General features: G+C 49.8%; 1 protein-coding gene across 5 annotated transcripts in view; it reads left to right on the plus strand.

Moving 5' to 3' along the window:
- The first annotated feature begins 321 nt into the window (after positions 1-321).
- The window catches only part of CLN8 (CLN8 transmembrane ER and ERGIC protein), a 31,718-nt gene continuing 7,233 nt past the window's right edge, over positions 322-24,806 (plus strand). Inside the window, exons 1-2 of one of the 5 annotated variants that reach the window (XM_033104793.1) lie at positions 322-427; positions 14,471-15,140. In XM_033104793.1, the coding sequence (XP_032960684.1) occupies positions 14,598-15,140 (543 nt within the window). In that variant the 5' untranslated portion in view covers positions 322-427; positions 14,471-14,597. Of the gene's footprint in view, positions 428-2,034; positions 2,297-7,044; positions 7,182-7,532; positions 7,729-14,470; positions 15,141-24,806 lie in introns of those variants that run through there. The other 4 variants (XM_033104790.1, XM_033104788.1, XM_033104791.1 and 1 more) reach the window with 4 other exon arrangements.

Here is a 24,806-nt window from a genome sequence, read left to right on the forward strand (position 1 = left end):
CCGGGATGTCCTGGATTCACCAGCTGTCACCCTGCGGCCCCATGTCACACAGCTTGGGAAGCACCTCACAGGACAGGACGCCAGCCACCCTCTGGCAGACACCCCATTTCCGTGAGTGACACTCTCGGGGCCTGTCCAGCTCCTGGGGAGGACAGAGGTCTTGTGAGGGCAGGTGCCTGCCCACCAGGCCCCACATGTTCCACCCACAAGCAGGTAACTGGGGAGGTGGCACTTGTCCTGGTAGGAGGGAGACTGTCCTGCTGCTCCTTGTAAATGCCTGGGATGCATGTGACCTCACTGCAGCACCCCTTCAGAACACAAGGCCCCAAAGCTCCCTGCCTTCAGCTTTGAGTCGTGGACATTCCAATAGGGCAGCAAACGTCTTCCCTGGGCCGCGCGGTGCACAAGAGATTGACACAGACGCCGCGTGAGTTCCACATTCTATCCTTGCTCTTATTGGCTTGGCTTTGTTTTCTGGTTAGTTATTTGCAGGCTTGAGAATGTAGGTGTGAGCTCCAGCAAACTGTTTAAAATGTGCCCAGGGTTTGTCTTAAGCAAGTGTGTAAGACACACACACGGAAACGACTGGTGTGAAGGAAGAAGTGTGCACTCAGGTCCCCACACAGGACCGTGCAGGGAAGGCAGAAGGGCGTAGGGGAGACAGAAGCCTCCATTCTGCGTTCATGAGAAGCACAGGCCGGCAGGGGACCGGGGACAGTCTGCCCTGCTGTGGGGGCCTTGGGGACAGGGGCGGGTGTGTCACAGGTGGAAGAGATAAAGCAGGTGAGGGGGACACAGTCTGGTCACCCAGGGAGGGAAGCCCTCCCTACTCAGCCAGGCCCCAAGATATCAAAGCATCATAAACACAGAAAATAAAAAACAGGATTAGTACACACACAACATCAATATAACACTTTAAACATGTTAAGATTTATGTTCTCAGTCGACAATCTATTCTGCTTTGGAGAAATCTCTCCTTTTGGAATGTACCAAATTGACAGAAGTGGCTGTGTTTACTTACTTGAGTTAATATTCTTTGAGCACAGACTCAAATATAATTATATTTATGAAACATGCCACATAAATTAAAGCTTTATACACATGGTATAATTGTTTTCTACAATACAACACTATCCTAAGATCAATCTCTCTTTTCTTGTATTTGGAAACATAAGCATAAACCATTTTGTTTTCTTTTTAAGTAAATTGTGTACCAAAAAAAAATTTGCTCCCGGGCCGGCCCGGTGGCTCAGGAGGTTGGAGCTCCGTGCTTCTAACTCCAAAGGCTGCCGGTTCGATTCCCACATGGGCCAGTGGGCTCTCAACCACAAGGTTGCTGGTTCAACTCCTGGAGTCCCGCAAGGGATGGTGGGCTCCGCCCCCTACAACTAGCAACGGGCCACTGGACCTGGAGCTGAGCTGCGCCCTCCACAACTAAGACTGAAAGGACAACAACTTGACTTGGAAAAAATCCTGGAAGTACACACTGTTCCCCAGTAAAGTCCTGTTCTCCTTCCCCCCCCACTCCCAAAAAAAAGAAAGAAAAAAGAAAGAAATTTGCTCCCAGACCAGGAGGGCAGGAGCTAATGATTTCATGGTTCATATTTAGTGCCAGAAAAGAACAAAAGACTTCTTTAGTGTGCAGAAATAAAGCAACCTGTCTGCACTTCTGTTCCAGAAATGTGGCTCTTCACCTAGAGATCAGCGTGACTGCAATGTCACGGCCCTTTGCCTGGTTAGGACAGCGTGTTCATGTCAGGTCTTCATTCGAGGTCGTTTGTGTCTTGTGGTCTCACTCAGTGGTCTCTTTCCCCTAAAACGACTCACAATTACAGGCTTGCCCCAGGTGTTACCACGGTGCCACTTCACCCAGCTTCACGTCAGGTGTGAGCACGGACATCACAGGGCGTGTAGGCGTCCCGTGTGGGTGTCGTGTCACGCCCTGTCTCATGCTGAGTGACTCAGGCCTGGCGTGTGAGGCAATCCACACCTGCCAAGTGCCTATGGAACTCAGAGGGCGCTGTACATCCTGCTTCCTGTGTCTGCAGTCACAAGACGACAGGTAACAGCAGCCTGGCCCTCGCTGGCCTTCCCACCAGGAGCCGGGTGATGGGAGCCCGGCTCCTTCACAGCTGTTTTGACTTAGTTACTTTAAAGGGGAGGGGGGATGCGAATTGGCAGTTCTCCCTGTTACCGCTGTGGTTCCTGCTCAGCTGGTCTGAACTTTCACAGTCTCCTGTCTATATTGAAACTTCATGCACTTGCCTAGCAGGAAAATTGGAAGGAAAACTCTCAGGTAAGTATTCTTGGGAGTTTGCAAATCTGCCACCTTAGTGTGCTACTTTTGGACTTGTCTACCTTGTAATATTCTGCCTGATGTTTGAAACACTGTTTCATTTTCTTTTCCATGCCTGTGTATTTGGTTTATGTATCACATTATGCTTTGTGTTGTGGGGGTGGGAAAAGGGTGGCGAGTTTTGAGCCTGTGGATTTGTTCCTAAAACAGTGACTGAGCTGAGAACTAAATCTGAGCGGTGGCATCTCTGTGGGTAAGAATCTAGCGTCTCTCACAGGCCGCCTGAATACCATTTGCTCCATTCCTGGCGAAGAGCCGGAACTGGGTGGTCCTGTTTGGGCATAGAGGCCACTTAGCACAGCCTCTCCGCAGTTTTAGGTTGCAGCTGGGGGAAGTCCTTTTTCTCCAGGAGAGTCCTTTTTCTCAGCCTCAGCACGACCGACATTTCTTTGCTGTGGGCACAGCCTGTGTATCTGGACCTGTGGCAGCATCTGCAGCCCCACCCTCTGGATGCCTGGAGCACTTCCCCCAACACCCACCCATGGGGAAAACCAAGTGTCCACTGAGGGGTGGCCTGGATGATGGTGGGCTTTGGCAACCCCAAGGAGAACAGCCTGGCTTTGTCGCCCCAGGACCCACATAATCTTATCAAGGCATTTTTTTAAATGCTGGTTGTTAAGATAATGTGTTTGGCCAAGTGAGATTTCAGGATTCCTCAAGGTAATTGCAGCCATTATTTAGTTTTCAGCTCATCATTTTGAACCGAGAGAACCTGTCCTGCATGGTTTAGCTGAGAGCTTTGCTTCATGCTGGAAGAGACTTTAGACGCCAATCTCATCTCAGGTTTGTGGCTCCAAGAGGTTAACCAACCCTTGCAAGGTCACAAATGAGTAGCAGCCAAGTCCTGGCGAGAAAGAGTGTCAAGACCCCAGTTCAGAGCCCTTCCCACATTCCAAGAATCTTAGCTCCATGCCAGAGGCACCTTGTTCTGTGGTTCAAAGTAAGCTTTTCAGAAAAAGAAATAGGCACAGTGACTATTCATAGAGGCAGAATGAGTCCAAAACGACACATTTTTCTGGCAAAGCTTCTTTCTAAGAAGCTTTAATTTTGCCACAGTTCTTACAGAATATTCATGACAGTGGCTAAAGAACGGGAAGGCAGCTTTTATTCAGGAGACTATGGAGATGGTAGGGGCCAGGGCCAGTCCTTGCGGGTGGAGCACAGTAAGGACACTCAGGATTTACAGCCCAGGAGCGGGCGGGCGTGCTGAAGGGCTGCTGATGGCAGATTACCAGGAAACATCAAGGTGAGGGGCATTCTTGCTAGACCAATTCAGCAGGATTCTTGCTGAAGGCAGGCCCAGGGTAATATCGTGGAAGGTGGGGTGAGGGATTTGATCAGCTATCCAGGGTGGGGGACTGACCGAGCAAGGACAGGGCCCAAGTCAGCCTGGAGGGCTCAGAGGGCCAACTAGAGTTAGAACTAGAGTTGGGACGGAGTCCCCGTCACAGCTGGGTGAGAGCCTGACCACCCTGAACTGCAGTGTTCCAGAAGCACCTTGTTTGGGACCCACTGTCCCCTGTGGGAACTTGGTCCCTGTGGTCTGGCCTGTTGTCTGCAAACTCAGGGTCAAGTGCTCCCCTCCGCGGGAACTACACTCTGTCCAGTGACACTTGTTGGAAAACAGGAAATTCTCTCCTCCCTCCCTCCCCTGCAGACTCAGGTGGCTTAGTGCTTAGAAAGGAGAAATCTAACCGCTTGTCTGTTAATGTCCTTTAAAAATCTGTCTTCTTAATTAAACAAACAACAAACATGTTAGAAGTGTCCCTGGCCGCCTTCTCTAAGGAATCCACTTCCTTGTCTTCCTGGACACCCTGTGGGCGGTCAAAGCTCACTTCTCCTTTTGCAGGCCGTGCTGAGCCCTTCCCACACTGACCCTGGTGTCTGGTCGACGAGATGTGGGTGAGAGTGGACAAACCTGAGGTGTGCACGGGCCATTGGGCCACTCACGAAAGGCACTGAACCTGGTGCCTGACACCCAGAGCTTGTTGCTGTTGTGGCCTCTGGAGGAGGGAGCCGGTGACAGAGCTGTGATCTCAGGGGTGGAGGAAGTGAGTGGGATGAGAGGAGGTGAGCAGGAATCTTCTCAGGGTACTCATCACCAGGTGTCCCTGGAAACTATGCTTTATGATGGCAGAGGGGAAAGACACGCGCTGGGAATGTAGGCCTGTCTGACTGAGCCAGCTGTTTCTCTGGAAGCCCCAGTTCCTTATCTGTGAGGCAGGCTGAGGTGCCCCCGCACAGAGTAGGAGAATGAGTGGAGGAGCCGGGAGGGCTGCCAATACAGAGCCCAGCACACAGTAGGCACTCTCTGTGTGTTTTTACAGCACTCAGGGCCCAAGTGACAGCAGAAAAACAGGTCATGGTGAAGGTGAATGTAACCTCTCTTCTGACTGCGCTGAGGAGATGTAATGGTTTTATACTTACCTTCAAAGGCCGCTCAGAATGTAACCATCTCGTCCACAGCAGGCCCGAGAGATGAGGCAATGGTTATCTTCTCTATGTGATGAGAAAACCATGAATCTCGGGGTCTGTCATATTTTTAATTCAATCAAATAAAATCTTTGAGCACCCAGTGGGTGGCCAGGCAGGTCAGGTCAGTCCAGATGCTTCTCACAGGTTACCTAATTTACTCTTTCAACATACATTCATGCCAGGTAACTTCCTAAGTTCTGGAGATCAAAAACAACAAAACCCAGCTATTCTCACGCAGCTTACATTTTAGTCAGAAGACACGGAGAATAAACACCAAAACAAACACATGAAAATACAAATGCCCAGGTGTGCTAAGTGCCGTAAAGAAAGAAAAGGCTTCAGGGTGAAGTTCCTGGGCAGGAAGGGCTCTGCTGTGTAGTGACAGCGCTGGCCCGCCAGCTGGGCATCTGCCACCCGCCGGGAAGCGTCCAGGAAGGCCCAGAGCACCTTCCAGGTCTGCCCGCCACATGTCACAACTTACGCTCAGCGGCTGAGTGGGTTGTGTCTGGCTCCAAAACCACATATATATATATATATATATATATATATATATATATATATATATATATATTTTTTTTTTTTTTTAAAGATTTTATTGGGGAAGGGGAACAGGACTTTATTGGGGAACAGTGTGTACTTCCAGGACTTTTTTCCAAGTCAAGTTGTTGTCCTTTCAACCTTAGTTGTGGAGGGTACAGCTCAGCTCCAGGTCCAGTTGCCGTTGCTAATTGCAGGGGGCAGAGCCCACCATCCCTTGCAGGACTCCAGGAATTGAACTGGCAACCTTGTGGTTGAGAGCCCACTGGCCCATGTGGGAATCGAACCGGCAGCCTTCGGAGTTAGGAGCACAGAGCTCCAATCTCCTGAGCCACCGGGCCGGCCCCAAAACCACATTTTTAATGCAAGGTGATGTGGTCCCCGGCTCTCCAAAGCCTGGCAATCTACATTCAAAAACAAGATCCCCAGTGCTGGGCGTCAGCTCCATCTTCTGGGGTGGGGGGGGGGGAGCTGCCCTGAGCAAGGGGGAGAAGGCCCACAAAGTCTTGCCTCTTGCACAGAAGCTCCCTCCCCAGAAGTTTCCTGACCTGGAAGGTGGAGGGAGGACACTTACCATTGTAAATCTAGTTCACAGTTTATAAAGCTGTTTCACGTGCATTATCTCACCATGACTTCTTTTATCGAGTAATGTGCTCTGGAGGCTAATATGATGCCTTCCGCTGTTCCAGGTCTTAACAGCTCATTCTATGGCAGTATTTGGAGTGGGTGCTGTCATACTGTCCATCTTACGAAAGAGGATTCTGGGACCAGGAGAGGTTAGGTGCTGGGGGTGGGGGGTACTGTTAGGGAGAGGGGCCTGCTGGGCTGTGAGGGTGGGGGTGGCTGCTGCATCTCCATCAATACGAAGTGAGCTGATGCACCTCAAGTTCTTTGAAACCGCAGGCCAGCATAAGCCTATTTAACCATTTTCCAGGGTCCCTAGGGACCAGTAACTGGGGGCTATCCTGCTTGGTGATTTTCAGGGAGTTTCAAGCCGTCACAACGCTGAGCGGCACAGGATTCCCTCTGACTGCAGAGCGGAAAGCAAGGTGGAGAGAACTTAGATCATTTGCCTGCAACCCCAGGGTGGTTTGGGAAGTGAAACTGCGAACGCTCCCACTTCTAGGACTTTGCGATTGTGGTTGGCCCCCTGCTTTTACTGCAGGTTCAGACAGCTGAGTCACCGCGGTCCCCTGGCGACGGGTGCAGCCCTGCGTGTACCTTAGCTGGGGCCTCGGCGGGTGGCATCCGCGGACTTCAGCGCGGGTGGGGCGGGGAGGGCTCCGTGGGATCTGAGCGTGGGGTGTCAGGGGTTCTCGGTGGTGTCGGGTTCATGCTGGCCCGGGGCCTACTAGGGGCCGTGGGCACAGAGGCTTCGCGGGGCCGCGCTCCCCTGGGGACCCCGGGGCGCCCGCGACTCTGGGGTCCGCACGGACGACCCCTTCCTTGTACGGCCCGGTGTTCTCCAGTGGTCAGGCTGCGGCGTGGCTGTGCGTCCCGTGTCAGCTCACTTTAGAGAACGCGGGACAGACAGCGCGCGAGCCGCAGACCCGGGGTCCGCGAGCGCCCGCCTCCAGTGGGCGGCCCGGCGCTCCCGCCCCCGCGCCCGTGGTCTTGCCCGCGCCCCCGCGCCGGTGGTAGCGTCCGGCCGCCGCGCGCTGGCCCCGCCCCCAGGGTGCGCATGCGCGGCGCGTTTGCGGCGCGGTCGTGACGGCTGCCGTCGGTGAGGCCCCGGCGGGGAGAGGACCCGTGACAGGGCCGGGCCGTGACCGCGGCCGTGCGGGCGCTGGCTGCCGGCGGGGCGCGGGCCCAGGTGAGGGCACAGCGGCGCATCCGCGCTGGGCTGGCCGGGGCAGTGGGGGGGCCCGGCTGGCGCGCGCGGGCGGAGAGGGTGTGAGGGGGCCGGGCCGGGGACCCGTCGGCGCCTCCTCCCGCCCCGCGCGCGGCCGACCTCTGCGCCGCCCACCCGGGACCGGCCTGCGTTCCCCCGCGGCGCGGTCTAGTGGGCGCGACATCCCGGCGCAGACCCGGGCGCGGGGTCTGCAGTCGCGGGGGCGCGCGGGCCGGGCCGGGGCCGGGGCTGCGGGGGGCGGGGCCGGCGGCGGGGGGCGGGGCCGGCGGCGGGGGGCGGGGTCGTCGGCCCCTCCCCCGCCCCGCGGCGTCCCTGTGTTTTGCTGGGAGAAACAGCGCCCGCGGTCAGGCGGCGACCTCGCAGGCGGCTCCTCATGGAAGTTTTGGCTGAGCGTCTCTTATCCCCAAGAACTGCAGCTGGAATCGTAGGGTCTCCGCTGGCCTCACACATGTGAACAGTGTTTATAGCGGTGAGGAGCTGGGGACGGAGCTCAGGGGCCGCGGGGAAAGTAAGTGAGGCCACGGCCCCCGGATTGGGGCCTCGCGTGACAGTCCCTTTACAAGAGGGTTCAAGCGGGAACGGAATCACACGTTGCTCGCACGAAAGAAGCAGGCCGCAAGGCAGCGTGTATACTTTGGTCCATTTTTATGGGGGAAAAAGTTTAGTAAAACAATGGACCCGGCCCAGTGGGCACCACCAAATGGTAATAGTGCTTAGAGCTGGATAGGAGGGTTACAAGTTTTTATTTTTGTACTTTATGCTTGTTTATATTGTCTGAATTTTGTTCATCGAGCATGTATATCTTTTGATTTTGGAAGAAACATTGTTACAAGCTGTCAAAGGGTAATTCTCAGAATGTTACAAACATCACGCCTGTCCAAACAGTGAGCACTGTCAGGTTACATTTAGCTCCTTGGCGAACCGCCCAGCCGGATGACAGGCAGAGAAAGCCTGTTCCAATGCGAGTGAGTGGGAGGAATGCTGAGATGAGATTGCGGGGTCGGGTACCAGGCCGCTGAACGCCCGTGCGTTCCAAGGGGCAGCCTTGGAGATGAGCTCTCTTGGGTGGAAAGCACAATTGCTGCATCTTGTCAGTGTTGTGTCGGTTAATTAACGTACGACTTAGACTGAAATGTCTGAGCCCCCTTCCTTGGTGAACCGTGGGTGTCACTTAAGTCCCCTAGCAAGTCTGGTGATCCTCAGGGGGTTGGCAAGCACTAATCTAGCCTGACATAAAGAACACACCCTTTTTCCCGCTTTTTGACTTCATTTCCAAGTTTTGGGTCGGTTATCTTAACCAAGCACAAAACGCGGGTGTCCATAGGAGACGTGTAGGAACTGAAGGGCCTGGTGGCCATTGAGTCCCATCGTGGAGACGTGCTGCCTGGTCACACGGCACCGCTGGAACTAGCACCCTGTTGATGTAAAAAGTGCCTGGTCCCATGCAGGAGCACAGCTTACGCCATCACAGCCTACAAAGCAAGGACTGACATGAGTTTTGTAGATAGGTTTTCCCAAGAAAATGAAGGCTGCAGAACATTGGGAGGGGGCTCTCAGCCCTCCCAGGAGCCACCCCCTGCTCTGTGGTTCCTCAGCCACTGAGATACGGGGCCGGAGCCTTGGGCATGAAAGAGCAGGATGAGCCACGCTATTGGGTGTCCAGTTGTCCCCAGGAAAGGAACGGTGACTTCCAGCTGTGAATTACTATTTAGGCTTCAGGCCACAAGCAGAAGCCCTTAAGTCTGGGTCTGGAGGCAGAGCGGGGCTGGCGTGTCCCCTGTGCCTCTGAGGGGAGGGATGGGGTCAGGGTGAGCATCCCAGTGAGAGGAAGGAGGAGGAGGAGGTCCGCACAGTCCCATCCGTGCTGCTGTCCGGACGGCTGGCTGGGCTTGTGGGCGTGGGCCTGCGACGTGGTGGGGGCAGCAGTGCCTGTGCAGGGCTCCAGGGAGGGGTGCCCGCTGCCTGGCCTGCGCCCGCAGAGGCCTCGTTCCCTCCTGGCTCGGGGTGCAGCTTGTCGATGCACCCCACGGGGCGAGAGACCACAGTGACAGGTCAGAGCAGGCGAGCACCGGCTCCCCCAGACATGCTGTGCGTGCGTCGTGTAGGGACACCTGCAGTAAGGAGGTGTCGAGCAAGGATCCAAATGGGGGCAGGTGATGGGATTGGAAAGGCGAACCGGAACTGGGTTTATAGTGGGTTGTTTCCATCTGTCTCGTTGGCACCGGCTGTGACTGCAGAGGGTTTGCCCCGTCACAGCCCCAGCTCACCTGTTTGTCTGTGTCTGACCATGACCTGTCTGCAGTTCTTTCCTGACACGACCTTCAAAAGGGCTGCCTAGATGGCTGGACGACCCAGAAGCCAGTCTCGGGTTTTCCAGTGCCATGAACTTGGAAGCACAGTGTGTTTCCTGGTTTCTGAGTCCCTGGAGCCACCTGGGGTGCTTGCATCGTCTCCTGCCTGCCCCTGGCCTCCACCCTGTCCCTGCCATCCTGTCTTAAGGCCTCTCACCATCAGGCAGTCCAGCGTGTGCTTCAGAAACGTGGGACCTGCCCCACTGACCGAGCTCTGTGTTCTCGGCCCTCCCACGTCCTCAGGAGCCTGGGCGTGCGGTGAGTGGCCCTTGGACATGTGGCCTCCGTGCTTCCATTTTCTGTCACCTCAGGCTGTCACCTGCCAGACTCTCCTGCCCCCCTTGGGATCCCCTTGTCCTGCTTGGTGGGGAGCAGGGAGGTCGGGGGAAGGGAGATAGAAAACGGGTTCCCGGGCTTTTCTCAGGGTTTCTCCCAGAGAATCAGGGCTTTTGGGCTTGTTTTGTATGTAGCTGACATTTCAAACCACCCGAAGCACTGGAGGTCCTTCATATTCTCAGCCAGTGTCCGACTGCTCTGTTTATGTGTTTTGTATTCCCATAGTCATATGAGTCCCATAGAGGGTTCAGTGTGCTTAAGAAACTTGTTTTCTTAGTTCTTAAAAAGCAGAACCACATCGGAGCCACTAAGCCGACCGTTCTTGATTCTTTGGTCCTAGTTCTCTGGAGTCCCTCCCACCCCGACCCAACCTTCCTGAAACAGCAGCTGGACTAACCACTTCCACTGAGGTGAACTCGGGTGTTTGCTTTAGTCAGAGTCACGGGGACGCTCCAATTTGAAGGCAGAGGTTGCACAGAAGTTGGGTGGCTCGGCCAAGGACATGTTGATGCAAGTGGGGCAAAATGGGAACTGGAACCCGGTCTCATGACTGACTTGTAGGAAGTGCAGGAAATGTGAGGCCGGGTCCATGTTTTAGCAGAGTTCACAGCTTTGTGCAGGGCAACCCTTTAGTGGATCACTGTTACATTCTAGAGCAGGGGTGTCCAAACTTTTTTCAACGGTTTTCACCAAGGGCCATATGCGGTAAAATACCCAAACAGCCGGGCCACTCACTCGAGGTGAAGTACGTGTTGGCTCACCTGGTTTATTTAAGTAAACTAAATATATTTTTGGAATTTGCTGCGGGCCAATTAACAATGGATCATGGGCCGCAGTTGGCCCGCGGGCCGCAGCTTGGACACCCCTGCTCTAGATGGTGAGGCTTCCTTTCTCCCCAACACTGAAAATCCGCCTCCTCTCCCAGTGTGCGGCCTCTCTGGAGGTCAGCCGGAGCTGCCGCAGAAGCAGGCTGTTCTGTGTTCCTTTGTAGCCAGTCAGTCAGCTGCAGCTACAGGGAGACGCAGGAGAGGCTCAGGGCACAGTCTGTTCCATGCTCAGGTCCCAGACTCAGACCGCATGGAAGCCCCGGGGGCGGGAGAGAGAAGACCAGAGTGGGGAGACTCAGGCCCGACCCGCAGTGGGTTCCCCGGGAAGGTAGGCGGGCGCACACTCGGGCCCGGCTGATTTGAATAGTTGCATTGGTTTGGGGCTATCGAAGCGAAGCGGGGGGTCCCTGGTTGCCTGGCACCTGGTCCTGGGTGATTCCGGCAGGGTAGGTAGGGGGCTGGCTCTGGACAGTGGATGGCAGATCCAGGTGTGTCCCTGCTGACACTACACTGTCCCTAAGGAGTGGCCGGCTGGGAGAGGCAGTCTCTCCCCAGCCAGGAAGGGTTTAGGATGTTAAGACATCGTAACACGGAGAATATGCACGCAAAGCAATTACACGCACGGATACCCAAAGCCAAGTGCTCTTGCCGGCCTCCTAACGTAGTGTTAAACTTGCTCTGTGTGCATATTGACTCCAAAGTGGGTTTCCAGGTGTGTGAGTGAGCTGCAGCCCTGGCGTGACACGGACGTCCATGTCATGGTCACAGAGCCTCCTCGCCAGCCGTGTCCCCGGTGACGGGACCTCCTGTGGACAGAAGCAGCTCAGGGATCGTGGGGGAAGAATCGGGGTCATCGTCACACAGCGAGCGTTGGCTGAGATGCAGGAACAAACACCTGTGTGATGTGGCCCTCGGTCACCTGACCAGTCAAACCCCCGAGTTCTGGAGTTGGAGAAATGGTTCCTTATAGTTTGTGTGAAATGAGCTCGTGTTTCTGTGTCCACAGAGCAGTCGTGGGGACTCTGAGCAGAGTAACAAGCTTTCTGGTTTTCACTGCTCCAGGCTCCAGTTTTGTGGCCTGGTGGTTCAGTTAAATGTGTGACGCCCCAAAGGACAGAACGTTTTAGTGGCACAGCTAGAACCCTCTGCAGTCCTGCTCCTTGGTCACCGGCGTGGGTGACGAGGGTCCTTCCTCAGGAAAGCCCCTGCACAGTGTGGCGTGTGGAAGGCGGGGTGGGAAAGGACCCAGCGGGGAGTGGAAGGCTGGCTGCTGAGCGGCTTTGCTGGGGACGGGCTCCGTCCCGGCTGTGCCCTGGGTTTGCGCCTGTGAGGTGCCAGGCCCCACTCGGGCGCAGAGGTTCCTTCAGATCCGGCACGCAGGACCGGTGTTTGCACTGTTACGAGAAAAACGAGTCTGTGCTCAGCGGGTGTGACCGCCGAGCGTTCTGAAGTCTACCAGCGCGGTTGTCGTCGTACCAGTGTTTCCTGCACGTCGCCTCCGGCCAGTGCGGGCGCAGGCCCTCGGAACTGCGTGTCTCGTGCGCGGCAGCTTACCTGAGCGCGCAGCGTGCGTTGTAGATTGTCTAACAGAGACACGGTGCGTTAGGAGCGCTCAGCTGAGGCATCTGCCCTAGTCCGTGGCACCTCCTGGTCTGGGAAGGCTTCTGGAGGAAGTGATGTTGAAGCGAAGACCTGAGGGTGGATGGGGGCTGGGGGTGGTGAGTAAGGGCTCTGCTGGGTACAGGGCCCCAGGTCAGGAGAATGTGGTGTTTCGTAGACCTCAGAGGTTCAGTTAGCACAGAGTGAGGCACGGGGCTGGAGAGCTCCGAGTTCACACTCCCAGGGACAAGCACAGATTGTCATGGCTTCCTGGAGTGCTAACGACGCTACATGCTGTGTGCTGACCAGGATAAAACAAACAAGGTAACCCGAGTGGGAGGCAGAGAGTCAAGTGCGTTGTCCGTTGGAATAAAACCGGAAGCCCCTTGTGTGTGGTCTCCAAGTTTGCTCAGATCTACAAGGTCTGACACTTAAGTTTGCGAATGTGTTGCAACGATGTCGCTAACCTTTTTTGATATCAGAGGGATTATTCATTATGAATTTATACCAACTAGACAGACACTTAACTAGGTTTACCATTTGGAAGTGCTGAAAAGGCTGCGTGAAAAAGTTAGATGACCTGAACTATTTGCCAACAATCCATGGCTCTTGCATCACAACAATACATCAGCTCACACAGCACTGTCTATGAGGGAGTTTTTAGCCAGTAAACAAATGACTGTATTGGAACACCCTCCCTGCTCACCTGATCTGGCCCCCAATGACTTCTTTACCTGAACATAAAGGAAATATTGAAAGGAAGACATTTTGATGACATTTAGGACATCAAGGGTAATACGACGACAGCTCTGATGGCCATTCCAGAAAAAGAGTTCCAACATTGCTTTGAAGGGTGGACTAGGCACTGGCGTGGGTGCATAGCTTCCCAAGGGGAGGCCTTCGAAGGTGACCGTAGTGATATTCAGCAATGAGGTCTGTAGCACTTTTTCTAGGATGAGTTTGCGAACTTAAGTGACCTCGTACAGTAAAGTAAGAAGAGGATTGGTTGTGACCAGAGAAATCCAAAAAGAGCAATGGAAGAATGGACTTTTGTTTTTACATTGTTGTGGAGAGGTTATTGACTTATTTTAAGTGAGCTGATTTGATGAATAGGTAAATACATTCAGAGTGTTTCCCCGGCCTGTCGGCCACCACTGTCAGCAGGAGAAAGTGAATTTGTGAAACGGCACCGGTAAACTTTGCCTGTGGCCCTTGGGTTAAGTCATCATTTATGTACTTCGCATAGGGGATTGTTTTCATGGTTTGAATTAGAATTGCCACCTTGAATTTGAGAGCTGGAGAAGGCCAGGGGAGCAGAGTGGGCTTCGTCGGGCCGACGCAGCACAGGCTGGCGAGAGCCGTGGAGCTGCAGAGGACGCGCGCAGTGGGTCCTTTGCAGCGGTGTCTGTCCTGTGCGGAGGCGGGCACGGGGCATGGCCTGACTGCCGCGACCTCATCAGTGTCCTGCTTGCAGACGGGATGCTGAGGACAGGCCACACCGTTGGCAGGTTACCTACTTACCTCCTGTCCATGGGGACATCTGAATGGCAATACGTGATGATGCTCCCAGTGCTAAACCACGTGAATACCTACTGTGTGCCAGACCTTGTTTAGGCCCTGTGCGTGCATTGCCTCCTCGGCGCTCCCAGCATGAGGAAGCAGCCTCCGGACGTCCGAGGCCACCTGAACCCAGGGCTGCCTGCAGGTGTCTGTCCCACGGCAGTGGGAATGCGGTGCCGTTGGCAAAGAGCTTCGCCGCACGCTGGAGAGCAGGGCTGTGTTCTTGTCTCAGGTTCTGGGAGTAAAAGGCTTTACCACAAGAACTCCAGTGTTATCATCTGCAGGTGTTTTATGCTTGGAATCCGACAGCCTGCCATGCAGGTAGGCGCCTCGGGCTGCCTGTTAGCGCCCCGCGTCCAGCTCTTGGCTGCCTGGCTCCATCTTTCATTTTTCTTTGTCTCTCCTATACGGCCAGTGGATGTTTCTTACGTTGTTTATGTATCTTCAACTGTGCATAAGAATGAGGTAGATGATAGTAACAGTACTTCCTATTATGATGTTTTTGTGGCCCTAGAGTCGTGTTTTATCCTAGCTTCAGTTTAGTTGACACAAAGTGAATTACCTGTTCTTTCTGCAGATTGAAGCCAGACACACGAAGATCCTAGAGACCGCTGTACTGCCTTTGTCCTCTTGGACAAGACACAGCGTGGGGCCCCAAAGCCCTGTGTTGGCCACGGGACACTTTCAATATAAAATTCAGGACAATGAGTCTTGCAAGTGATAGAGGGACATCAGAGAGCATTTTTGACCTGGACTACGCTTCATGGCAGATTCGCTCGACGCTGGTGGTCGCTGGTTTTGTCTTCTACCTGGGCGTCTTTGTGGTCTGCCACCAGCTGTCGTCCTCCCTGAACGCCACGTACCGTTCTCTGGTGGCCAAAGAGAAGGTCTTCTGGAACCTGGCAGCCACCCGTGCCGTCTTTGGTGTGCAGAGCACCGCAGCGGGCCTGTGGGCGCTGCTGGTAGACCCCGTCCTACACGCTGACAGGGCGTGTGGCCAGCAGAACTGGTGCTGGTTTCACATCGCTACGGCAACGGGCTTCTTCCTGTTGGAGAACGTAGCGGTTCACCTGTCCAACTTCATCTTCTGGACGTGGGACTGGTTTTTAGTTCTGCACCATCTGTTTGCCTTCCTGGGGTTTCTAGGCTCCGTGGTCAACGTCAAAGCTGGCCACTATCTCGCCATGACCACGTTGCTCCTGGAGGTGAGCACGCCGTTCACCTGTGTCTCCTGGATGCTCCTGAAGGTGAGTGTGTGCTGCAGAGCGCAGGGCCCGGGCTTTCCGCCTCGGCCGCGCCGCTGGAGCTTGCAGCGCGCCTTACGTGCGTGACGCCTGTCACCTCGCCGTGGGCGCTTCAGCAGACTGGTCACAGAGTTCAGCACCAGTCACCAGCTCCTGGGGTTCAATCCCTTTTAATCAATGTTAAACCTTTTAGCTCCCAGCTCCGTAAGGAAGAGGATCAGCGGGTCCGTGCGTCAGTGGATAGCCTCTGAGCTCCAGAAAACATGGCTTTTTTTCCTTTTAAAGGCTTTTTAATTTTTTTGTTTCATTTTTTTTTTAATGTTTCAGGTGTACAAAGCAACGTAAAAGTTAGACATCTACACCCCTCGCAAAATGATAACTCCACCCCCCAAATCTACCCGTCCGACTTCGTATATAGCTGTTACGTGACATTCACTATCTTCCTTATGCCGTACTTCACATCCCGGGACGCCATGTATATATATACATACATATTTAATTATAGTTGACATCCAGTATTATTCTACTGCAGCTCCCGGTGCACAGCGCAGTGGTTAGGCCTCTACACAGTCTGAAGCGATCCCCCGTAAGCCCAGTGCCCACCTGGCTCCCTACGTAATCTTTACCCTGCTGATTACGTTCCCCACACTGTAGTTCACACCCCCTGACTGTGTGCTGTCCACTGCTTTGCTCTTTCTAATCCCTGTTCCTTCTCCGCCACCCCCTCCTCCCTCCCATCTGGCAACTAACAGTTTTTTTTCCTATATCCCTGAGTCTGTTTCTGTCTTGTTTGCTCATTTATTCTGTTCTTTAGATTCCACATATCAGTGAGATCACATATATGGTATTTGTCTTTCTCAGTCTGACTTATTTGACTGAGCATAATATTCTCTAGGTCCATCCATGTTGTTGCAAATAGTAAGATTTCATTCTATTTTTTTTTTAATTTTTCATTGGGGAATATTGGGGAACAGTGTGTTTTCCAGGGCCCATCAGCTCCAAGTCATTGTCCTTCAATTTAGTTGTGGAGGGCGCAGCTCAGCTCCAAGTCTGGTCGCTGTTTTCAATCTTTAGTTGCAGGGAGCGCAGCCCACCTTCCCATGTGGGAATTGAACCAGCAACATTGTTGTTAAGAACTAGCACTCTAACCATCTGAGCCATCCGGCTGCCCCTTCATTCTTTTTTATGGCTGAGTAATTGTATAAATGTACCACTGTTTCTTTATCCATCGTCTCTCGATGGGCATTTCAGTTGTTTCCATACCGTGGCTATTGTGAACAGTGCTGTAATAAACATAGGGCGCATATATTTTTTCAAATTAGTATTTTGGATTTCTTTGGATAAATAACCAGGAGAGGAAATGCTGTGTCATAAGGTAGTTCTATTTTCAATTTTTTGAGGTACTTCCATACTGTTTTCCATAGTGGCTGCACCAATTTGCAATCCCACCAATAGTGCACGAGGGATCCTTTTTCTCCACATCCTCACCAACACTTGTTTGTTGATTTATTGATGATGGCCATTCTGACAGGTGTGAGGTGGTATCTCATTGTGGTTTTTATTTGCATTTCTCTGATGGTTAGTGAGGTTGAGCATTTTCTCATATGTCTGTTCGCCATCTGTATGTCCTCTTAGAAAAATGTCTCTTCATGTCCTCTGCCCATTTTTTAATTGGGTTGTTTGTTTTTTTGGTATTGAGTTGTATGAGTTTTCGTTAAATTTTGGATATTAACCTCTTATCAGATGTATCATTGGTAAATTTCTCATTCGGTAGGATGCCTTTTTGTTTTATTGATGGTTTGCTGTGAAAAAACTTTTTAGTTTGATGTAGTCCCACATGTTTATTTATTTATTTATTTTTTGCTTCCATTGCCCGAGGGGATATATCAGTAAAAATATTACTAATGGTAATGTCTGCAAACTTACTTTCTATATTTTCTTCTAGGAGTTTTATGGTTTCAGGTCTTACATTTAAGTCTTTAATCCATTTTGAATTTATTCTCATTTATGGCGTAAGGAGGTGGTCCAGCTTCATTTTTTTGCATGTGTCTGTCCAGATTTCCCAGCACCATTTATTGAATAGACTGTCTTTACCCCACCGTAAATTCTTGCTTCCATTGTCATAGATTAAATGACCATATAGGCATGGATTTATTTCTGGGCTCTCTATTTTGTTCCATTGATCTCTGTGTCTGGTTTTATGCCAATACCATGCTATTTTGATTACTATAGCCTTGTAGTATGATTTGATGTCAGGTAGCTTGATACTTCCCACTTTGTTCTTATTTCTCAAAATTGCCGTGGTGGTTTGGGGTCTCTTATGGTTCCATATAAGTTTTGGGATTATTTGTTCTAGTTCTGTGAAAAATGACTTTGGTAATTTGATAGGGATTGCATTGAATTTTTATATTGCCTTAGGTAGTATGAACATTTTAACTATATTCTTCCTATCCGTGAATATGGTATATGTTTCCATTTATTTGTGTCTTCTTTAATTTCTCTCTTCAATGTCTTGTAACTTTCTGAGTACAGGTCTTTTACTTCCTGGGTTAAATTTATTCCTAAGTATTTTATTGTTTTTGTGGCAATTGTAAATGGGGTTGTTTTCTTAATTTCTCCTTCTGATAGTTTGTTATTGGTGTATACAAATGCAACTGATTTCTGCATAATAATTTTGTATCCTGCTATTTTACTGAATTCATTTATGAGTTCTAATAGTTTATGGTGGAATCTTTGGGGTTCTCTATATATAGTATCATGTCATCTGCATATAATGACAGTTTTACTTCCTCCTTACTGATTTGGATGCCTTTTATTTTTTTTTCTTGTCTGATTGCTGTGGCTAGAACTTCCAGCACTATGTTGAATAGAAGTGGAGAAAGTGGGCAACCTTACCTTGTTCCTGATCTTAAGGGGAATGGTTTTAGCTTTTCCCCATTGAGTATGATGTTAGCTGTGGGTTTTACATATATGGCCTTTATTATGTTGAGATATGATCCCTCTATTCCCACTTCGCTAAGAGTTTTTATCATAAATGGATGTTGGATTTTGTCAAATCCTTTTTCTGTATCTATTGATATGACCATATGATTTTTATTTTTCATCTTTTTAATGTGTGTATCACGTTAATTGATTTGCAAATATTGAACCACCCTTGCATACTAGGAATGAATCCCACTAGATCGTGGTGTATTATCATTTTAATGTATTGCTGAACTCGGTTTGCTAATATCTTGTTGAGGATTTTTGCATCTATGTTCATTAGGGATGTCGGCCTATAGTATCTTAGTCTGGTTTTGGGATCAGGGTAATAGGCCTTGTAAAATGAACTTAGGAGCCTTTCCTCCTTCTGGATTTTTGGAATAGTTTGAGGAGAATAGGTGTTAATTCCTTTTTGAATATTTAGTAAAATTCACCTGTGAAGCCGTCCAGTCCAGGACTTTTGTTTGTTGGGAGCTTGTTGATTACTGATTCAATTTCATTGGTAGAAATCATTCTGTTCAGATTTTCTGTTTCTTCTTGATTGCTCTTTGTAAGATTCTATACTTCTAGAAATTTATCCATTTCTTCCAGATTGTCGAATTTGTTGGCATATAGTTGTTCGTAGTATTTTCTTAAATTTTTTGTATTTCTGTGGCGTCTGTTGTCACTTCTCTTTCATTTCTGTTTTTTATTTTTTATTTTATTATTTTATTTTATTTTTTTAAATCCTACATTTTTATTTTGTTTATTTATTTATTTATATTTGGGAAAGGGGAACAGAACTTTATTGGGGAACAGTGTGTACTTCCAGGACTTTTTCCAAGTCAAGTTGTTGTCCTTTCAATCTTAGTTGTGGACGGTGCAGCTCAGCTCCAGGTCCAGTTGCCGTTGTTAGTTGCAAGGAGTGCAGCTCACCATCCCTTGCAGGAGTCGAGGAATCAAACTATCAACTTTGTGGTTGAGAGGACGCGCTCCAACCAACTGAGCCATCCAGGAGCTCAGCGACAGCTCAGCTTAAGGTGCTGTGTTCAATCTTAGTTGCAGGGGCACAGCCCACCATCCCTGTGGGAGTCGAGGAGATAAACCAGCAGCCTTGTGGTTGAGAGCCCACTGGCCCATGTGGGAATCAAACCAGCAGCTTTCAGCTTTAGGAGCATGGAGCTCTAACTGCCTGAGCCACCGGGCCAGCCTCATTTTTATTTTTTAATTTGGGTCTTCTCTTTTTCTTGATGAGTCTGGCTATAGTTTTGTCCATTTTGTTTATCTTTTCAAAAAACCAGCTCTTGGTTTCATTGGTCTTTTGTATTGGTTTTTTTTTTTTTCGGTTGTTTGCTTTTTTGTCTCTCATCTATTTCTGTTCTGATTTTTATTATTTCCTTCCTTGTACTCCCTTTGGACTTATTTTGCTGTTCTTTTCCCAGTTCCCTTAGGTGTAAAGATAGACTGTTGATTTGATATTTTTCTTGTTTTTGAGGTAGGCCTGCATTGGTATGAATTTCCCTCTTAGGACTGCTTTCACTGCATCCCATAGATTTTGAGTTGTTGTGTTTTCATTTTCGTTTGTCTCAAGGTATCTTTTGATTTCTTCCTTGATCTCATTGTTGACCCACTCATTATTTAGTAACATGTTATTCAGCCTCCAGGTATTTGTGTGTTCTCTGGTTTTCTTCTTGTAATTGATTTCTCATTTTCGTAGCACTGTGGTCAGAGAAGATGCTTGATATGATTTCAGTCTTCTTAAATTTATTGAGACTTATTTTGTGCCCTAACATGTGGTCTGTCTTGGAAAATGTTCCATGTGCACTTGAGAAGAATGTATATTCTGCTGCTTTGGGGTGAATGCTCTAAAAATATCAATTAAAGCCAACTGGTCTAATATGTCATTTAAGGCCACTGTTTCCACATTGATTTTCTGTCTTGAGGACCTGTACATTGGTGTCAGTGGGCATGTTGAAGTCCCCTACTATGGTAGTGTTACTGTTGATCTCTGTCTTTATGACAGTCAGCATCTGTTTTATATATTTAGGTGCTCCTATTGTGGGTGCATAGATGTTTACTGGGGTTATGTCCTCTTGTTGGATTGATCCCTTTATTATTATGTAGTGCCCTTCTTTGTCTTTTATTATAGTCTTCATTTTAAAGTCTATTTTGTCTGATATAAGTATTGCTACCCCAACTTTTTTTCTCGTTTCCATTTGCATGAAATATCTTATTCCATCCCTTTACTTTCAGTCTGTGTGTGTCTTTTGATCTGAGGTGAGTCTCTTGTAAACAGCCTATGCCTGGGTCTTGTTTTCTTATCCACTCAGGCACCCTATGTCTTTTGATTGGAGCATTTAATCCATTTACAATTACAGTGATTATTGATAGGGACATAGTTATTGCCATTTTATTATTTGTACTCCTGGTCTTCCTTTGTTAGTTTGTTTTCACCTTTCTTCTGCTTAAAGAAGCCCTTTTAATGTTTCCTGCAATGCTGGCTTGGTGGTAATGAATTCCTTTCGCTTATTTTCTGGGAAGCTCTTATCTCGCCTTCAATTTTAAATGATAGTCTTGCTGGGTAGAGCAATCTTGGTTGTAGGCCTTTATTTTCCATCACTTTGAATATTTCCTGCCACTCCTTCTGGCTTGCAAAGTTTCTGTAGAAAAGGCATCTGATAGTCTTATTGGAGCTCCCTTGTTTGTAACTGGCTGTCTTTTTCTTGCTGCTGTTAGGATTCTCTCTTTTTCTTTAACCTTTGCCGTTTTAACTATGATGTGTCTTGGTGTTGGCTTGTTTGGATTCATCTTGTTTGGAACTTTCTGCGCTTCCTGGGTTTGTATGTCATTTTCCTTCACCAGGTTAGGGAAGTTTTCGGTCATTATTTTTTCAAATAGGTTCTCAATCCCTTGCTCCCTCTCTTCTCCTTCTGGTATTCCTATGATGCAAATGTTGCTGCACTTGATGTTATCCCACAGGTCTCTTAAACTATTTTCATTGTTTTTTATTCTTTTATCTTTTTGTTGTTCTGATTGGGTGAATTCTGCTATCTTCTAAATCACTGATTTGATCCTCTGCTTCATCTAATCTGCTGGTGATTCCTTCTACTGTGTTCTTCATTTCAGTTATTATATTTTTTATTTCTGACTGGTTATTTTTTTATGACTTCTATATTCTTCTTTATGCTTGCTATCTCTTTGATGAAATTCTCACTAAGTTCCTTCATCATTTCTACCATCAGTCTTTTAAACTTGGTATCTGGCAGGTTGACTGCCTCCGTTTCATTTAGCCCCATTTCTGGAAGTTTCTTCTTTTTTTTGGGACATGTTTCTTTGTTTCCTTATTCTGGCTGTCGCTGTGTTTGCTTCTATGTAGTAGGTAGATCACCTGTGTCTCTCAGTCTTTGCTGGGTGACCTTACGTAGTGTGTGTCCTTTGTAGTTGAATTGCACAATCTCCCTATTCTCCTGTCCTTTGTGTTCCAGAGGTGTCCCTTGCGTCCCTTGTGAGCGTTCTCCTGTTGTAGTTGAGCTTTGATTGCTTTTGGTGCATCAGTGGGAGGGATTGACTCCCAGGCTGACCAGCTGTGAGGAGTGGCTGCGCCCACAGTGTATGAGCTGCTGTGTGGGGCTGATCCCTCAGAGGAGGCTTCACTGCTGCGGGCTCTTGTGCCTGTTGAGACCCCCCTTTGGCTGTGCCACTTGTGGGGTAACCAGGTAGTGCTCTGGTGTGGTCTGAAGCTGGCCTCTGGGTGTGTTGTTTCTGGTGTCTCTTGGGTGGGGCTCTCGTGTAGGGCCGGTTCTGCCCTGTCTGTTACCAGCCCCTGGCTACCTGGCAGGTGCCTCAAAGCTGTATGCAGTTGGCTGCTGCCCACGCTGGACCTGGAGTCATGTGGGGGTGGCCGCGCTCTGATCTAAGGCTGGCTGCCCCCAGTATTGGGCCTGAGGAGCTTAGCAAAAGGCCCAGGGCCCGCATGCCTGTTTCCACCTGTCCGTTGCCAGTAAGGCCCAACTGTTGAAAGAGCCTCCTTTGATGTGTGTGCTGGGCTGGTTGACCAGGTGTTGAGGGTGCCCGTGGCTGATGCAGCACCAGGTGGGCAGCATGGAGTTCAAGTGAGTCACAAAATGAGATGGGGGGTCTTTACGACATTAATGCAGATTCAGATCTGACGCCAGTACCTGACCTGTGACCCCCTTGTGCAGCCCCCCGAGGGCACTGCAGCCAGCTTCCACCTCAGGCTCGCATATTCCAGAGCGCTGCTCCCACATAGCTGTGGTGCAGGTTTTGGGTCACTGATCACCACCCAAATCTCCCCAGGTGCTGCAGACATCCTCTGCTGTAAGAAACCTTCTCCAGGGTTTGTGGGGGTGGGGCCAGTTTTAGAAAATAAAATCTCCACACTGTTTCCATAGCGGCCACACCATTTTTCATTCCCACGAACAGTGTGCACGTTTCTGGTTTTCCACCTCCTCACCAGCACTCCCTGTCTTTGTTTTTGTGGTGATGCCATTCTGACAGGTGTGAGGTGATGTCTCATTATGGCTTTGATTTACATTTCCCTGGTGACGAGGGGCGTTAAGCATTTTTTAATCAGTTTCTTTGCTGTTTCACTACTGAATTGGAGTTCTTTATATATGTTGGAGATTAATCTCTTATCAGATTATCAGATTTGCAGATATTTTCTCGCACTTCATAGGTCACCTTTTCACTCTGTTGATGGTTTCCTTTACTGTGAGAAGCTTTCAGTTTGATCTTGTCCCACTTGTTCACTTTTCTGTTGCTTGTGCCCTTGATAGACATGAAGTCATATCCAAGACCAACGTCATGGAGCTTTTTTCCCTACGTTTTCTTCTAGGAGTTTTACAATTTTGGGTTTTACATTTAAGCCTTCAATCAATTCCGAGTTGATATTTGTGTATAAGATATGGGTTCGGTTTCCTTCTTTTGCATGTGGATGTCGTTTTCCCAGCACCATATATTGAAGAGACCGTCCTTTCCCCATTTTGCATTCTTGTCTCCTTCGTCCTCAGTTAATTGACCGTTTGTGTGGATTTATATCTGGGGGTCTCGATTCTGTCCCATTGGTCTATATGTCTGTCTTCATATCAATGCCATACTGTTTTGTTTGCTATAGTTCTGTAATATAGTTTGAAATCAGGAAGTGCGATGACTCCAGCTTTGTTTTTCTTTCTCAGTTTTGACATGGTAATTTGTCATTTCATATGAATTTTGGAATTGCTTTACGATTTCTGGAAAATGCTGCTGGGATTTATTAAGAATTGCATTGAATCTAGATCGCTTTGGTGAACCTTTCTGGTGAATTTTTCAGTTGAGGTATTGTGTTCTTGAATTCTCTTTGGTACTTTTAAAAACATGTGCTGTGTCTGTGTTGAAATTCTCACTTTGTTCACACATTGTTCTCATCACTTGGGTGAGCGTCTTCATGACAGCTGTTTTCAACTCTGTCAGCTGAGTCGTGTCACCCTGTCTCACCACGGTCTGTTTCTGGGATTTCTCCACTTTGTGGGGAACATCTCTGCCTGACTCTTCATTTTCCCTGATGCTTGGTGTTGGTGTCTGCGTTAGACAGCAGACGGCTCTCCCAGTCTTCACATACTGTCCTCATGCAGGAGACGCAGGGGTTCTGGCGGTCTTTATCCACTAACTCCCCTCCCAGGGGAGGCAGGCAGCTGTGCTTTTGTCTGCTCACCTGCCGAGCTGGGTGCAGACACAGAAGCTGTGGTGTGTCCTGTTCCCCACTGGGCAGCTAGACTGGGCCCCACAGTCAGCTCCAGGACTGGCAAGTCCTCCGGGGGCCCCTCAGAAAACCTGGGGTGCTGGACGCATGAACCAACAGCTCCCTCTCGGGGTGAGGGGCAGTAGGGGCCTCTTCCTGGTCTGGGAAGCTGCACCTGGGCAGGAGCCATGGGCTCAGCCTGCTGCGGGGTGGGTGGGGGGAGGTGCTTCCCGTTCGTTTCCCGTGAAGGAAGCGGAATGTGAACTGTCGTCCCATCAGTGTTTGTGGAGGGATTTCTTGCTGATGTCCGTCACACATCATGTTCGTTTTTTCATTTTTTGTTTGTGGATAAGGTTGTTTTACTAGTAATTAGGAGCGCTGGGACCCAGCATCACTATTTCTCTAGTATTTGTTTCCTTTGTGTTTTTAAAGGTATATGTTAAAAATGTATACCTTGTCTATATAATCTTAATTCTTCTCATTGTGATGTCAGACTCCTTTAATTACATCGTTAGCACAGATTCTTGCCACCTTTGGGAGGACACAGGGAAGTGTATGCTCTCATTCCTGTCTCGGCGTCCACTGCTTATGTGGTGTGAGTGCATCTGGAGTGAATGCCCAGTGAGTGGTGTAAACCCTTCGTTCACAGCAAACGTCTGCTCCACACCAGTCATGTGGCGAGTGCTGTGAGTGCCGCCTGGAGAGTGTCACCAGTGGGGCTGGGGGCAGAGAATCTGGGAAGAAGGGTTGGAAACTGACCGTTAATGGGCTGAACGAGTCGTTTGACCCAGTCGGCCTCTGAGTGACCCCTGAAACTGCTGGTCTGTGTGTGGGGTCATCTTAGAAAAGAGTCTGAGACTGGACTGGGGACCTGTCAGCACCCTGTGCATGCCTCTCATTACTGTCCAGCCACGTGCTTTTCAGTTCTGTCCTGTGGGTGCCCTCCACAGAGGGCAGAGGGCAGGGTCTAT

This window comes from Rhinolophus ferrumequinum, chromosome 4 (assembly GCF_004115265.2).
Source record: "Rhinolophus ferrumequinum isolate MPI-CBG mRhiFer1 chromosome 4, mRhiFer1_v1.p, whole genome shotgun sequence".
NCBI lineage: Eukaryota > Metazoa > Chordata > Mammalia > Chiroptera > Rhinolophidae > Rhinolophus > Rhinolophus ferrumequinum.